Source organism: Perca fluviatilis, chromosome 1, assembly GCF_010015445.1.
Source record: "Perca fluviatilis chromosome 1, GENO_Pfluv_1.0, whole genome shotgun sequence".
Taxonomy (NCBI): Eukaryota; Metazoa; Chordata; class Actinopteri; order Perciformes; family Percidae; genus Perca; species Perca fluviatilis.
The window spans coordinates 28,114,255-28,129,663 of record NC_053112.1 but is presented as its reverse complement, the minus strand read 5'-3'; the positions used below and the strand labels follow the sequence as shown (position 1 = coordinate 28,129,663).

The 15,409-nt window shown below is 40.1% G+C and overlaps 1 protein-coding gene across 1 annotated transcript in view; it reads right to left on the bottom strand.

Annotated features, from left to right (window-relative positions):
* ctnna2 (catenin (cadherin-associated protein), alpha 2) overlaps positions 1 to 15,409 on the bottom strand; it is a 331,452-nt gene that overhangs the window by 6,226 nt on the left and 309,817 nt on the right. Inside the window, exons 14-16 of the mRNA XM_039802047.1 lie at positions 13,886 to 13,999; positions 8,432 to 8,613; positions 5,503 to 5,608 (exon numbers count right to left, since the gene is read on the bottom strand). Of these exons, the coding sequence (XP_039657981.1) occupies positions 5,503 to 5,608; positions 8,432 to 8,613; positions 13,886 to 13,999 (402 nt within the window). The remainder of the gene's footprint in view (positions 1 to 5,502; positions 5,609 to 8,431; positions 8,614 to 13,885; positions 14,000 to 15,409) is intronic.

Genomic DNA, 15,409 nt, shown 5'->3' with positions numbered 1-15,409 from the left:
AATGTTTGAGAGAGAGAAGGATAACATGAAGACACAAAGACAGATAAAGTATGTTACACTTATACAATATCCCCTAGATGACTGGACAATTGTAGTCCCTCTGATGGTAAACTGTCATCTGTTAAGCTGTCAGTTACTTCAAGAAAGCTGGTAATCTTTCTATTTGCTCATCCAGTCTCTGGAATCTCCAGCAAACACTAAGCACTACTGTCTTCTAGTATATACTGAAACCACTTAATATATTAAAGTGACTACCTAAGGTACTTATTTCCTTCTTCCTTCTGTAATATTCCACAATATTCACCTGAAGAGGTAAACGTATCCAATATTTCCCAAAAAGAGGAAAATAGAGAAAAGTCTGAAAATAAATGAGGTGTTAAGAACAATTGAGGTAATAAAAAATAAAAATAAATAATGTTACATAAATTAATGTAACATTATTTCTTTTTCTTTTTATTACCTAAATCACTCCGTGACAGCCAATTGTCTTTTATTCCCATCGTGATTTAACTTCCACTTAGAAATTTAAAACTCCCAAAGTTGCTTGAGAATCATCACATTTTATGGTTTTCTTTAGCATTAAAGTAAACCTGTGATAGTTGTTTGTGCAGCCATTTGTACATTGCAAACAGGGACCACTAATAGTTAATGTTGCATACTTTTAATGGTGCCAATTTGCCATCATGTAAACAAATAAACTGTTTGCTAAAAAAATGGAGCTCAAGTTGTATGCTATGCGTTACCTACTGAATCCATAGCAACTTTCCCTAAAGCATTATGGGAACTACATAGAGCATGATTATCTACCAAATACAACTAAAAACAAAATAAGAAAAATCCATCAATACTAACTTTTTCATGTCGCACCTACATTTGTTTGATGTTACTGAGGCTGTGATGTCCCATGGTTCCTTTATGCATTTAGAAATGATATGATTATTTTTGCATCTGCTTTGAATTACTTCCTAAAAAGCTCACAAATCTGAGATACCTGATTTCACTCAACGACAGCATTAATTTCTCTCTAGCTAGCTCCTGCTAAACTCTAGTTTTTGTTTTTACTGAGAAGCCTTTTAATTACACATCCGTCACACTAGGTTACACTGCTGTCAGTAGAGGCGACAGGAGCTTTGCTCTTGTTGTTCTGCAGTCAATGCGACAGGGCTTTCCGCTGTGACAACGAAAGCGAGACCTGGAAGTCTGAATACTTAGCTTCAAACTTGCATGTGTTTTATAGCATTTAGAAGCAATAACTTGACCCTTAACTTCTTTAAGTCCTTTAAAATATACCCAATGCAATGCAAAAGAAAAGTATTCTTGAATAGGAAATGAACTAGCAAAGGCGATTTGAAATCATAGTTAAAGGATAAGGCTAGACATACTCAACATTTGTGTTACTGTCAATCCAATAAAAAGACCAAAACCAACAATGAAGTGTTGGAATGAAGAAAGTATTGTCTGTGTAGCCACAGCCTAATATAACTTATTCCACCATAGACTTCCATTTTTGTCCCAAAACTAAAAACACATCAGTGAGCCACACAGTTGCACTGGGTGACATGTTCTTTTATTGCAGTGAAAAATGCTACTGTAGTGTCCTCTGAGTCAATCACACCCAAAATCTTTGCTAGTGCACCAAACATATTGATCCATAATTAATCCATGTACAAAAATAGCCCCCTAAGAATCGCACTATTTACTGTTGATATAACAATACTCTACAATACCAGACCTTAACATAACTACACAAATGTACACAGGTCATCAAAGACTGCCCAGGTAAATCTGAAGCCAGATGATGCTGCAATCAAACGCTGCCTGTGTCAAGCAGAGTGATACATACTGTTACATGTCATTACTGTTCATAACACGCAACAATCAATGTATGTGTCAGAATAGGTGTGCATAATGTTTGTAAAGCTGCCCTCCACTATGTAGCTTGTGCCTGAAGGAGGCATACTTAAAGAATAAAGCAGAGTAAGGAAAATGGGAGAAATAGAGTAGAAAAAAGGCATTGCTAGAGTGAAATGGGGTGAGTTGTCTCGAGGGGTTTTTCTACGTCAAGTGCTGTGCTTAAATGATTATGAAAGAGCTCTCCTTCCACCGTTCCACGCAGAATTGCCTTCTGCTTCAAACATGTTCATCAATAGGGCTGATGTGGAGTCATGGCGACAAGGTTTGCTACTTAAGGGACCTGTCTAAAAGCAGTGAAGCAGCCTTAATTCTTACTGTCAAGCCACGGTGCTCTCAACAAACACAGGTTACCTACCACAATGTGTGAATGCAAAATACTTGTCTTCTTAATACGGAAATAAGACCAATAGTCAAGGTTATGTTTTTTGTTTATGTAATTCCATTAAGATGCTTCATAATGGCAAACTTTGCTGTTTTAACTTTTAATAACTCATTCCATTCACTGAATGGCATGGAAAACATATGCCCCAAATGTCTCACATGAAAACACTTTTATAATAAAATACATGTTGGAAGTAAAAATGTCCTCAAGCCCCTCTTTATTTCCCGAACATAGCTCAGATGTCTCTGGAAGTGAAACAGAAGGCTTTGAATATTCAGTAAACACTGGTCTAGGAACCATTTAAGTGAGAATTAAAAATGGCAAGCCACCTGCTCTGTTCATTACAACAACTGGTGATTGAGACAAAGGCTCTGCCAGTGGTTTGCCATATGACATATTCACTCCCACCTAAACCCTGTTAAACACTCATCATCACTCGGCAGCCTTAAGCCAAGAAATGAATATATTAAGCAAGTTCATTCTTGCTGTGTCATTTCTGTCCCAGATCCTGCTCTCAATAACATAAACAAGCTGTGATGCAGATTTGAGTCCTGCTTTCTGAGAGAAATGTTCTCACACATGGAAACATGCAAAAATGTTTATAAACAAGCCACATAATTCAGCTTCAGTGCCAGCTTCGACTAAAGATGCCTTCTGGCCAGTTGACAGCTGAGCAGACTCTAAGGTTACTCAAACTGATGGGCGTTCTGCACTGTGCTAACAGCACAAGGCTTGCCCATATATCGTTGTGAAGTCACAAATTGTCACAAGAAGGCACGGGATACAGAAAATATACAGTATGAGGCAAAAACCATCTCTTTATACTGGTATACCTCACCCTGAGCAACGTTTCTGTTTGTACTTTAATCCAGCCTCTGCATGTTCCCTTGATTATGGACATATGAACACAACTAAATGAATATGAAATGATTGTAATAAGTATAAAATGCCTTCACAGGAAATAATGATGAAGGCTTGGGCATTTTACTTTTTTACTTTACATGCTGTGTTAAGGTAGCCTGGAAACCAGCCAAAATCTGTTTTGCCAGCCCATATTTCATTTATCCTGCATTTATGTCCTATTCAAACAGATTTTTCAGAAACAAATTTCAGTGCACTGTTGCTGTAGCTGTAATTGGAGAAAGTTTGTGGCCATTTTTTTTCAGACTAATGTGTTATTTGCCAGGCTAGTGTTAAGGGTTATTCTAACTGCAAGGCATGTTCATTTTTTTGTTGGCAGGAAATCTCAAAATGAACACGTGTTTGTCTTTTGTAGTAAAACCGGGTCAATGTCCAAATTCACACAATTTTAAGGTTGAATGGAAAAAAATTCTGGCCCATGAATTCCAATAATTATGTGTATTTTGAAGGATTTGGATCTAGATGGGAATTAAAATTTTCCATTTTCTTGAACAACAATCGATCAAATAACTACAGCTATGTGTTGTGTGAAAGAGGTCATGTGTAATGATGACCGGTAGTGCAGGTCCCTTCAGCTCTTTCATTAATTGTTTTGGTTTTACGGCATGCAACTTTACTGTTTTGAGTCAGTCTGAAAGACAGACAAAGTTAGGGACTTTTCCATTTTCTTAAGAGTCAGTGGCCAGAGTGAATACTGGACTCACATGTCTCTGTATCAGCTGGATGTGTAAATAAAAACACTGTTTGCTGATACATTTGCTATATCAACTTTATAAGATGACAAGATGTATGTCAATGTTGTGTTAACAGCTTGTTGCACTGCCCGAAAGTGTGCAGCCTTTATGAAAGGGATAATGTAGGTCATTATTGCGCAGTTCTTGGATCAGCCTAAAGGGGTTTAATAATGACCGGTTCGCTCTACATTATCCCACTTATTACACAGCTTATTACATGGCTTATTACACATTTACTCATACAGAGGTTCCCTGCTGATGACACCCGCGTCCCGGTCGGCAAGGTTAACTTTACGCTGATGAGCACTGCTCTCTGGCAGAAGCCAGATCGCCCAGGTTAGTGAGCTAACCATGATGGAGCTAATCAATGCTCTGTTTGCACTGTTGCCAATAGCTCTGTTAACGATCCCCGTTTCCTCCATCCTCTCTCTCCCTTTGTGATCTGCGGATCAGTGCTATGAGCTCCATATGAGCACAAATATTGATTTAAAAATGGTCCGCCAGAGTCTGTGATCAAAACTCCATCCATGGCAATGGTCTGTTATGGTTAGCAAATGTCTTTCTCAGAAATAGCAGACCGCAGAATGCTGTGATTGACCAATTAGAATTGAGTATTCAACCAAGCCGTGTAAGAAAGAGGTATAATTCATTGAGGGCTTTTGAATTATCAATATTGCATGGATATCCACAATCATTTACATAACAGATAAATGTCCACTACATCTTAAACCATAACGTAAAATGTTTTTATTTAAGTATAGTGACTTGGTTGTAATTTGGCACATGAAACTAAAGGTTTGTTAGTGATTGTGTGTGCAGGCCTCAGGCAAGTTTCAGGACTTCAGAAAAAGATGTGATTGTGATTATAACTTTTGCTGTATCAACATATTTTTTTCAGCTAAGCAACACTGGAAAAAGGCCTAGCGTGTGATACTGAAACCAACAATAATTATTCCAAGGGTTTGCTAGCTAACAGCAGTTGTAATTACAATGACAACAGGCTGCCTTAATAAATCAGTGAGTCTTGTGCCTAAGTTTATTCTCACTACACACTGCATATTAGAAACGGACCAAATGAAGAAGTTTATGCATTACCTGGAGTGCTGCATTCTAAAATACCTCCCAATTCATTTGCTTTATGCACACATACACAGGGTACACACCTATTTCTTTTCACTCTTGTCTTCCCTAGGCACAGCACTGATTGATTAGATATTGAAAATGGTCTGTCAGCATGTTTTAGAGAGGTACTCATCTGATAATGAATGCAACACCTCGGTTGGGAGCTAATTATATTAGAGACACAACTTGGTTCTGCTGTCTTGCTCTCTCAGTGTTGGCCCCATTGGGAGACAAAGTCATGCGGCAACACAGCCCACCGCTCCAACTGGGCTTGTCAGTACCCACATTAAAGATTTCCAATGGCCATGCCCACTTACTCCAACTCAAAATATGCTCCACCGCCAGCTACTATGACAGTATGAGACTGTTTCAGACTGATATAAAGTAATATGATAAAAATGACAGTGACAGGCACAGTTGCAAAGCTACCTGATCTGCAACGGCGCGAGCCAATTTGTCCATCCTGGAACCAGCCTCTGCAATCTTCTTAGCCGCGTTGATCACATCTGAGGAGTTCTTCAGGGGGCCTTTGCCTCTGGGAAAATTCAAGGGGTGAAAAAGAAGAAAAAGGGAATGTGGGTGGAGTTGCAGAGGCAGAGGACATGTAGAGCTTCCCTTCAAAGACTCTCATAAAGGCAGAGGCTAATTGACTGTGGCTGAAGGAGGAATAAGAGACATTACAATCAACCAACAATACACGATTTCCCAGATAATGGATGTAACAAATACAGTATAGCTTTGTCCCTAATGATGTATCATAGAGATTTGCTTTGATTCACAAAGAAACTAAATATTTCTGTTTTTAACAGCAAAACAGGATAACTTTTAGAGCAGGTGTTGGAAATAGAGCAGGAGAGGGAAATAATGGCCAACCACTGAGCCTTTGTTCTGTGTTGTGTTTTCTTGATTTGCCAGCACCGGGAAAGTTATTGTGACTAGATAAATGTGTTTGCCTTTGTGTGATGTCTCATTTTTAGTCACTGCTAAGCTGAAATTTCCAATCAGTTTGTTCATGCCAATCTGAGTAACGGGGTCAATGCCAAGTATTAATGGTGCCGTCACAGCACGACCGCCATAATCACTCATGACTAATGACTCATGGCTCTGATTTTTCTTTTTTGGTTTGTTTCATGCCATATAATTGTGAAGTGGTTCACAAATCCATACATGAGGCAGATAACCATCAGTTGGGCATTATGATCTCCCTGATATGTTAAGCCCAGATGGGCAAGATTGAGAGGAAAGCTGCTGGCTTTTAGTAAACAGAAGCGACAAGACTCTCAATGCAAACAGATTATCTATTACAGTATATCTTTGAATCACAGCATTGCTACGTAGTCTGAGCAAAGGAAAGGATGTCTGGGTCACTTTGCCTTTCACAGAACAGTTCACACACACCCACAGCTCTGAGCATAGGTGTAAATCCCAGGGGGGTCGTAGCAAAAGTTTGCTATGTTAGTGTAATATAATGTAACGTTACCTAGCTTGTTTAATAGCTTGTTGGATAGAAATGCACCCACTACAACTAACGTTAACACGGCGATAAGCCTAACGTTATGTGCGTGAACTGATATTAGGGTAAATATTGAAGATCTATAGTTGTGTTTTGCTCAATTAATATGATGTTAAGTGGCAGATCAGTAGGTTCGCTGCAGTTAAATATATATCCTGTGTCCCAGACGAAACCTAATATTTATGTGGAGGACGCAAGAGCATTTTATAATTACAATATGACCGTGTGGTGAACCTATGAACATAACTCATAGACATCTGACGTTAAAGATTTGTGTTGTTGTTGCCCAGATAAAATGACAGAGAAAAGAAAAACAGGCATAAGATCCTTTTTCAGTACACCAAAACGCCAAGTAAGTACTGTAAGTCCTCATATCAAGACAATTTGGTAACATCTTTATAAGAATGGGTGCTTATGGAAATACTAACGTCACTATGTCACAGGCAGAGGAGACAAAAAGACCTGAGGAACAGGGAGACCACGGGCAGTCAGGTGTAGAGTCTCAGGTAAGTGTGTTTAGTTAATATTTGTGTGTGTGGCTGTCAGGGTTAGCACATGAGCTTTACCAGTGGCTCACTAATTTACATTATGATCAGCTAATTTAACAAGTGTACAAAAGCATTGTATTTATTTTATATGGGGACACTTTTTCAAAATAAGTCATTATGTTTTAAGGTATTTTTGTGGCTTGATTGTAAACTTAAAAATAAATAAGTGGTTTTATTTTACTTTTTCATTGAATCAAGAGAAACACTGAAAAGAAGGATAATGGTACAGTCTCCATGCTACACTAATGACAGTATTAAGATTTTTTGAGTTTAGTTTATTTATAAAAGGGGACAGCGCAAATTAATAAAACACATGATTTCCCATGGGTTAAAAAAGCCAGAATTAGCCAAAAGGCTATTTTTCATCTGTAGTCCCCTGCCTTCGATGTTAAAAAGGCTTTTTAAAATACAAAAAAACAAAAAACAACACAAGAAAACAAGACTTAGCACAAAGCATCACAAAAAACAGAACACAACAAAACAGAGCTCAACACACAACGTAGCACAAAACAAGACACAACACAAAAGCAGAAGGATATACAACAAAGCAAAACAACAGGGTATAAAGTAAAAAAATCATATATATATACATATACATACATACACATACAATTGCAAGGACAGGATTGTTTCTCAGCAATCCCACTTGTTGTCACTTTATTTACTTGCTGCTATATTACTATAAAAAAGGATTAAAAGACTTACCTGTATGTTAAAAGGGTTGCTCATAGTGATATTCCACAGATAATGATCTCCTGACACTCCCATATCTGTATAGAACTTTTCAGCTTTTTTTTTTTAAACTCATTGTTTCAGTTTTTATGGCACTCTCTACACTCATGAATCTGTTTTCAGACAAAGCAGGCAGCAGTTTGCAGTGAAAAACCAGATAACCTCTATACACTACCTGCCCAGCACCAAACAGCAGAATAACAAAGTAAGCGACTAGCTGGTGAACATAGTGGAACATTTAGCAGCTAGAGCCAGATATTTCCTTTTTTTGTTTTCTTGTTTGAGTATGTGTTTGATGTTTAAGCAACAGTTTGCTTACACATTAGCCATATGAACTTAAAATGTGATAATTGATTTGATTTGATTTGATTAGACTTTATTGTCCACCTTAGTGGAAATTTGTCTTCGACTTCTCCGACGGATATACATCAATGACACCAATTTAAAATTACATTAAAATACACACAGTTAACAGTACAACACTAATACAATCAACATGCAACAACAGAATACATTAGTGTCGTGTTCACAGCTTGTTTCTACTGCTTTTAAGTGTCATTTTTACCTGGTAAAGTCCGTCATCTCCATCATGATCATACACATCTGCTTGGCCAGCACAATGATGTCATTGCCATTGTCATCCCACTTGGCCACTTCTGCATCTAGCTTGCACTTCTCCTGTCTGAAGCTCTCCACCTGCTCAGCAATCTTAGCCTTCTCCTCCTGGGGAAGCTGAGCCATGATAGCCTGTAGGTAACAGGGGAGCATGGAAGAAACCAAAGTATTAGTGGAGTCGGAAGAGGTTGTTAGGGAGGAAGATTCAGCAGAATAAATTGGAAGGATTGCTCAGAATGAGGGAAAATGCCAGAGGAGAAGAGTTTAGGTAAAGGATGGAGATAAGGTTGGGGAGAAGAGAACGATAGGGAAATGAAGAAAGGGGCGAATAAGAGGAGGGATTAGTTGAGAAGAAAGAGAATAAAGGAAAAAAATATAAAGTGGAGAACTGTAGCACCATTTGTTCTACTTTTTCTGTCCGGTCTACTTTTTAATCCGCCCTACAAAACTTAACACTACTAAGTTTGGAGTCTGACTATCCCTGCCCTTCTGAAACGCTTCAAAATAAAGTTCTAAAATTTACATTTAATGACTGGACCTTTTCAAACCCCTCGACATCTTATATCCATAAAGAGCAAATCCATTTTTGCCTTCATTTTTTCCTCAGCGGCCTTTGGGGGCAGGTCCAAAAAGGCATAAATCTTGTGGCAAGGTCACTGGCGCAGTAAGGACCCGGTATTATTTGGGAGATAAATGTATAATTACCTCGCTTCTTAGACCAGAGAATGAATAATGCATTTGTTCAACATTATGTCAGGCAGGTGAGATGGAAGGAAGAGTAACCTGGTTTCCATTAGGTCGATTCTATTGACTCGAGAGGCAGAGAGAGAAAACGAGTACAGTAAAAAAAAAAAAAGAAAAGTCACCATTGTTTTTTAACCTCATCTATTATTGACTGTCCTCGAAGAATTGCTATTCTCTTAATGAAATAATCGCCCTTGTCCTCCTTTCGCCTCTTCCTTATTCCCTCTCTCACGGTGTGTGGGGGTGCGAGGTGAGCTCAGTCGTCATACTCAAGTACTACGTCACTTTGCTCTTGTCCCCTGCTAGACATGTCAGGATGAAATTGAAAACTAAAAATACAGATTACTTGTCCTTCTAAAATTCTTCAAAAAGAAAATAAGATAAAACAGGAGGGCGCCGGCAATGAAAGAGAAATAAATTGAAATTACAGACAGAAATAGAGAAGCATAGAGGCACAACTTTCTCATCAGAGGCCAACAGATGTGTCCATGAGCTTTGGCCTACTGATCACTGTGTGAGCAGAGTGGTGCAAAGCTTTGATGGCGGTTAGCTTGAAAAAAAAAACCTGAGCGGCATAAATAAACAAGCAAAACCAGCCCCCTTAAGCCCAGTGTAGATTTCCTTTGCTGCTGGTGCCAAGACACACAAACAACAGTGACGCAGCAAATCCCATTAAACCGCGTGTGGGGTGAAAACACTGCTCACATTTAAAACAAATACAAAGTTAATGTGTATTTAGACTGCACAATCAGGAATAAACAATTTACAGACCACTGCTTCCAGCAGGGCAAACATGAATTCACTTTGCAGGGGTCGCTATGAATTATGGGTCGCACACAGCAGGCAGTGGCTCTGGGGCCCCAGCAGCAGCATTTATTTAATCTATGACAAAACAACTGTAAGTCGTCCCATCTACAAGTTAAATATACCTGCATTTTTGGCTAGGTTAATTAGCAGTAATGGGCTTTTGTAACCACACTTTAACCAACATTCCTTCTGTTTGTTTGAGTTTGTCTTATGTAACACAACTCTTATTTTTTGAATGCTTATTTATGCTGTTGATTTCAACTATAACTTGTTATTTAAATTGAAGTCAGCTTGAATAATGCAAAAATTTATAAATATAAACTTGAGGACTACAAAAGGCATTTTAGTCCAGACACTTTTAGGGTGCTTGTGCTCTAAGCTTGTGGTTCTGGGAAGCCGATAGCTCCCTGGGGTATATTTTTCTGAACACGTGCTCATGTTCAGTGTAGCCAAAATCATAGTGTAGGCAAAGCTGTACAGTAATTGCTGCCTAATCAATAGCGACACAGGTGAGTGAACTGTGTCACCATGAACATCTCTTTGACCTCAGGACTCTAGGGCGGTCATTAGCATATCTTTGCTGCTTATTTCTTTCCTGCACCCAACTGTTGAGGCATCAATTATTCACTTATTTCTATAATTACACAGAGCAGTATGCCCCTGGTGTCAACATGGTGGGTACACCACTGAGAAGAAGTACAGTTATGGTTTTGCTAAATGTCATTGTAACGAGTCAAATAAAGAATTTAAATTGAGAAACAGAATAGTTCTAGGTCTTTAAATATTTTTGTAAGTGCAATCAAAATGTTTTCCCTCCGTCTTCTGCACACAAGAGCTGCATCAAACCAAGACAAACTGCTTCCCCAGACAGCTAAAGAAAGCAAAAAGTCTCTTGAAACTCAACAATTTGGATTGGAAATTCCCTTTTCTAAAAGTAGGGATCAAGTGAGGTTGGGGAGAGAAAGTCAGGGATTTGGTTGGTATTCAAATTCACTCTGAAAATGTTGTGACAAAAAGAGAGAAAGAGAAAGCGAGAGAGAGAGAGAGAGAGAGAGAGAGAGAGAGAGAGAGAGAGAGAGAGAGAGAGAGAGAGAGGGTTCTGAACACAGCAGCAGCACAGGGGCAAACACATGAGCCAATTGGGACGTCAGAGGAGCAGGAAGGCACTTGGTGAAGCCCCCTTCTCCCTCCTCCCCTGCTCTCTAGAATTCACTTATCCCCAAATCCCTTCCTCTACTTTACTGATAACAACAAGGAGCGGGCCTTGGGAGCTTAACATAGTGGCAAATCCGGCCGAGGGAGTGCTGTGCCAATACACTGTGCGACTCGGCTACATCTGCAGGGATTAGAGCGCTTTCTGGGTTTCTTCACAGTGCGCCGCATCTTGAAGTGACTTTAATTTGTTTCATTTGAAATAAACTGCCCAGACACTCAGAGTTCAATTTTATGGATGACCTATCAACAGTGTTCCAATCACTGTGTTAAGAGATGTTGTTCAGTATGTGTGTGTGTGTGTGTGTGTGTTCTAATAGAAAAATACACTACAGTACAGACCTCATTCCCCTTTGTCTTTTTTTGCCCTCTCATTATGCATGTTTGCTCTAATAAGTTAGCTTTACGCATACGTAGAATAGAAGTGACAAGGCAGACCACTGGGAACAAAGGCTCCTGGGAGAGCCCTGTACTTGATTTGATTTTTTTCAACACTGAGGAAGAGAGAGACAGTGAGAACGAGAAAGTCATAGGGAGATGTTACGCCTGTCCCGTGTGTGATACCCGCACACTGGACTGGAGAGCTTGGAGGGATCATGACTGTAAACCTCAGTATGCTCATGTCAGCTCCAATGGAGAAAATGGATTACACTTCCTCTTGTCTGTTTAAATAGAAACACAGAGCACTAGTGTGCACTTGGCATGACCGTGAGAGGACAGCAAGCTTTATCCTGACACGACAGGCTGAGGCTGACTGGGCAGATCACTAGTGGTTCACAGCAAACATCTTTTATAGATGGGCTTGCCTTCTGCGTGTGTAAATGTTTAATCTCTAAGGGCATAATTAAAAAAAAAAACAGGCAATATCAATTAACTGTGTGAGAGGCTGTGTCAGTATGCCAGATGTACGGTATGTTGTACACAATAATGTGTACTAAATGTACAAATGTAGCCACGTTTGAAAGCACAATGCGATACATTGCCTCGCATTTATTTATTGTGGGCTCGAGCGCATAGCTTGCTTATTAAGGGTGCATGAACGATCCTTATTTTCAGCCATGTCAGCCTTCAATCCACTTTATATCACTTGTATTACAGAAATAATTTATGACAATGGGACATGCTGCGACTTCAAACTGTTCCCAAGGAGAGCTGCCCACTCAAAGCACAGTTGAGTGCCAGGAAAACTAGTTAACAGTTTGGTGCTATGAAGCTCCCTTGTGTAGTAATGCTGGTGCGTCTAAGCTCAGATGGCCCTGCAATGTTACGCTGCGGGAGCCTTTAGTGGGAGGATACATACAATAAACTCAAAGCACTTCACACCCAGGACCCCCCACAGTCATCCTGGAGACGCTACTGTGGTCCCAAAGCATGGGTCTGTTCTTTTTGTTTATGGTTGGAGTTCAGATTTGACCAAAACTTTTATGAGTTGTCGCTTAGTTCAAGAGTTGAATTGTATAATTAATAAAGCAAAACGTAAATTCTTAACTACTAAAGAGTACTGCAAAATCAAATGTGATCTAAATAGTACTTTATCAATTAGGATTTTCTTAACTATTAAACATGGATGTAGAATTTTTATATTATTCTGTTTTAAACACACACACACACACACACACACACACACACACACACACACACACACACACACACACACACACACACACACACACACACACACACACACACACACACACACACACACACACACACGGTGCTCTCCGGTACAGGCAGCTGCGGACCTGGACCAAAGGAACAAATTGTATTGTATTCAATTGACAGATTTCTAAATCGGATACATCCCTAGCCTGTTTGCAGTTCCCTAGCTTCTGAGTTGGTTATTTTTAGTTTGAACTACTATCAAAAGGCATCACAATTGGGACCATAGCTGTTTAGCAAATACATTTAGCAACCATAAGCTGCTGATTTGGTTTTATTTATGTCAACTGTTCCTTCTTTGTGCATTACTCCCCTATGTGTGCTGACTGTGTAGAGACTCAGTATTATACAGGCCTATGTGCCATGGGGTGAGGCATTGGGCCAAGTCATACGCCTGCCATCCATAATTTATTCAACATGCAATACACCGCTAGAGCCTCTGTGCTGCTGGAGGGGAGCAAACAGTGGTACCCTCCTAATGTTCTTTAAGCCCAAGTGAAAAATTGCTAATGTGCAACAAAGCCCACACCCTGGTGATTGCGACTGAAGCCTTGGCACAGTACTATACTATATTTTGTCTTTTGTCTGGCATCTAAAGGGAATTAGGTAATTACTTCTTTGTTTGTGAATGCAATTTTACACCTGCCACCCCTGAACAGTGTTTATTTAAAATAATCCGCTTGTTAGGATCATTTAAATGGACTTTCATGCCATGTAAGTGGAACTAGTTGGATAAATCGATTCCAGTATGGTCAGGGAACAGGGGTGGGTGTTGAGGTGGGATGCAATTCAACTTGCACCTCAGCCTACCACTGAAGCAATAACACTACAGTCACTTATATGATGAATTTGGGCTTTTTGACCAGCCTTTGCCCAAACAAAATACATGGTGTCTTTTTCTGCATTTTTTTCAGGTCAGATTCCATAACTGAGGCACATATAGAAAGTTTTCAGCACAGTGGGAGGTTGAACATTCACTCACCCGAGCACTTTGTCCAGCAATAAGCTGGTCATCTTCAGTCTGGACACTTGTCCTGCTGCGAGTATCATAGTCCTCCTGTTCAAAGTCAGAGTCATCTTCCAGCTCCTCTGGTGTCTGTGAGAAACACAAAGACAAAGTAGAGCAAACAGTCAGAGAGAGAGAAACTAAAAAAAGAAAAGAAAATCATACGACTCTTAAATTGACAGTTAAAAAGAGCAACTTTGACTTCATGCCCCATTGTGTGGTAATCCGGAGTAGCAGATAGCATATGTTACTGTGTTGTCATTTTCAGTATACAGTGCCTCATTGGGAATTTTAGCTCAAACCAAACCAAGCATATGACAGACAGAGATGTCACACAATAAAAACAGTAAAGTCTTCATCCTAAACTTGTATGTCAAATGGAATAACATAATAATAAGTGACACTTGAAAAAGCATAAATTTGACAATTGAAAATTGACATCAACCCAACAATGAGATTAAGGGCCCTATTTTAACGATCTGAAACGCAAGTATCCAACGTGAAACGCAAGTAGCTTTGTGGGCGGATCTCGGGCGCTGTTGCTATTATACCGGCGGGATTAATGACTCTTGCGCAAATCTAAAATGGGTTGGTCTGAAGTAGCTAGGTGTGTTTTGGGCGTAACGTGAAAATAACCAATCAGAGCGTCATCTCACATTCCCTTTAAGAGCAGGCGGGCTTGTTCCATGGCGGATTGTTATTTTGACGGCGGATTTGCCTTGTGCACCCCAACGGGAGCTGTCCGGGATGCGGCAAAGTAATAAATTCCCATCTTGACCCGGGTGGCTGCTCCTCTCTGGCGCATCTCCACAGTAGCCTATGGAGAGGATTGCTGCAGCCATGGACCGTGGGCCTCCGCACCACCTGCACCTGTTGTGCCCCTTCCTCCTCCCCCGACTCCATCTACGTCCACCCGCTTCACCAGGAGCGCATCGCGCATTGCCACTCCCGGACCAGATTCCGCCGGAGTGTCCAATCCCGCCGTAGTTCAACATCACGTCTCCTTAAGTCCTCTAATATTTCCTCATTTATGTCATCAACACATCCATGATTCATGGAAATGTTGTGTAAAACACAACAAGCCACAAAGAAATTGGGACTTTTTGAGGACTGTACTCTAAAGTGCCTCCTGACCGATCCAAACACCTGAAGCGCATTTTCAATAATATTTTTCTTTGTAATTATTTATGGTTTGCAAAAATGGGAACTGCTGCATCTGTGTAGATGAGAGAAGCAAAGTGTATGCGCGTTGTGCACACTCTACATTATGGCCAAGCATGCGCCCCTAAAATAGCATCTGAATAACGCGCTACTGACTTTAGACTTGCGCCACTGACTTTAGACCAGGTTTTTCCTGGTTTGTGGCGGAATTGTTTTCTGAAACTGCAAAATAGCACCAGGGAACGTTTGGGCCGGAACACGCCTCCTCTTTTCGCTGAACCGCCCCCGGGAGAGCAAATACATTCCCTAATTTACCGACATGTGTCTGTGGAGGGAAAG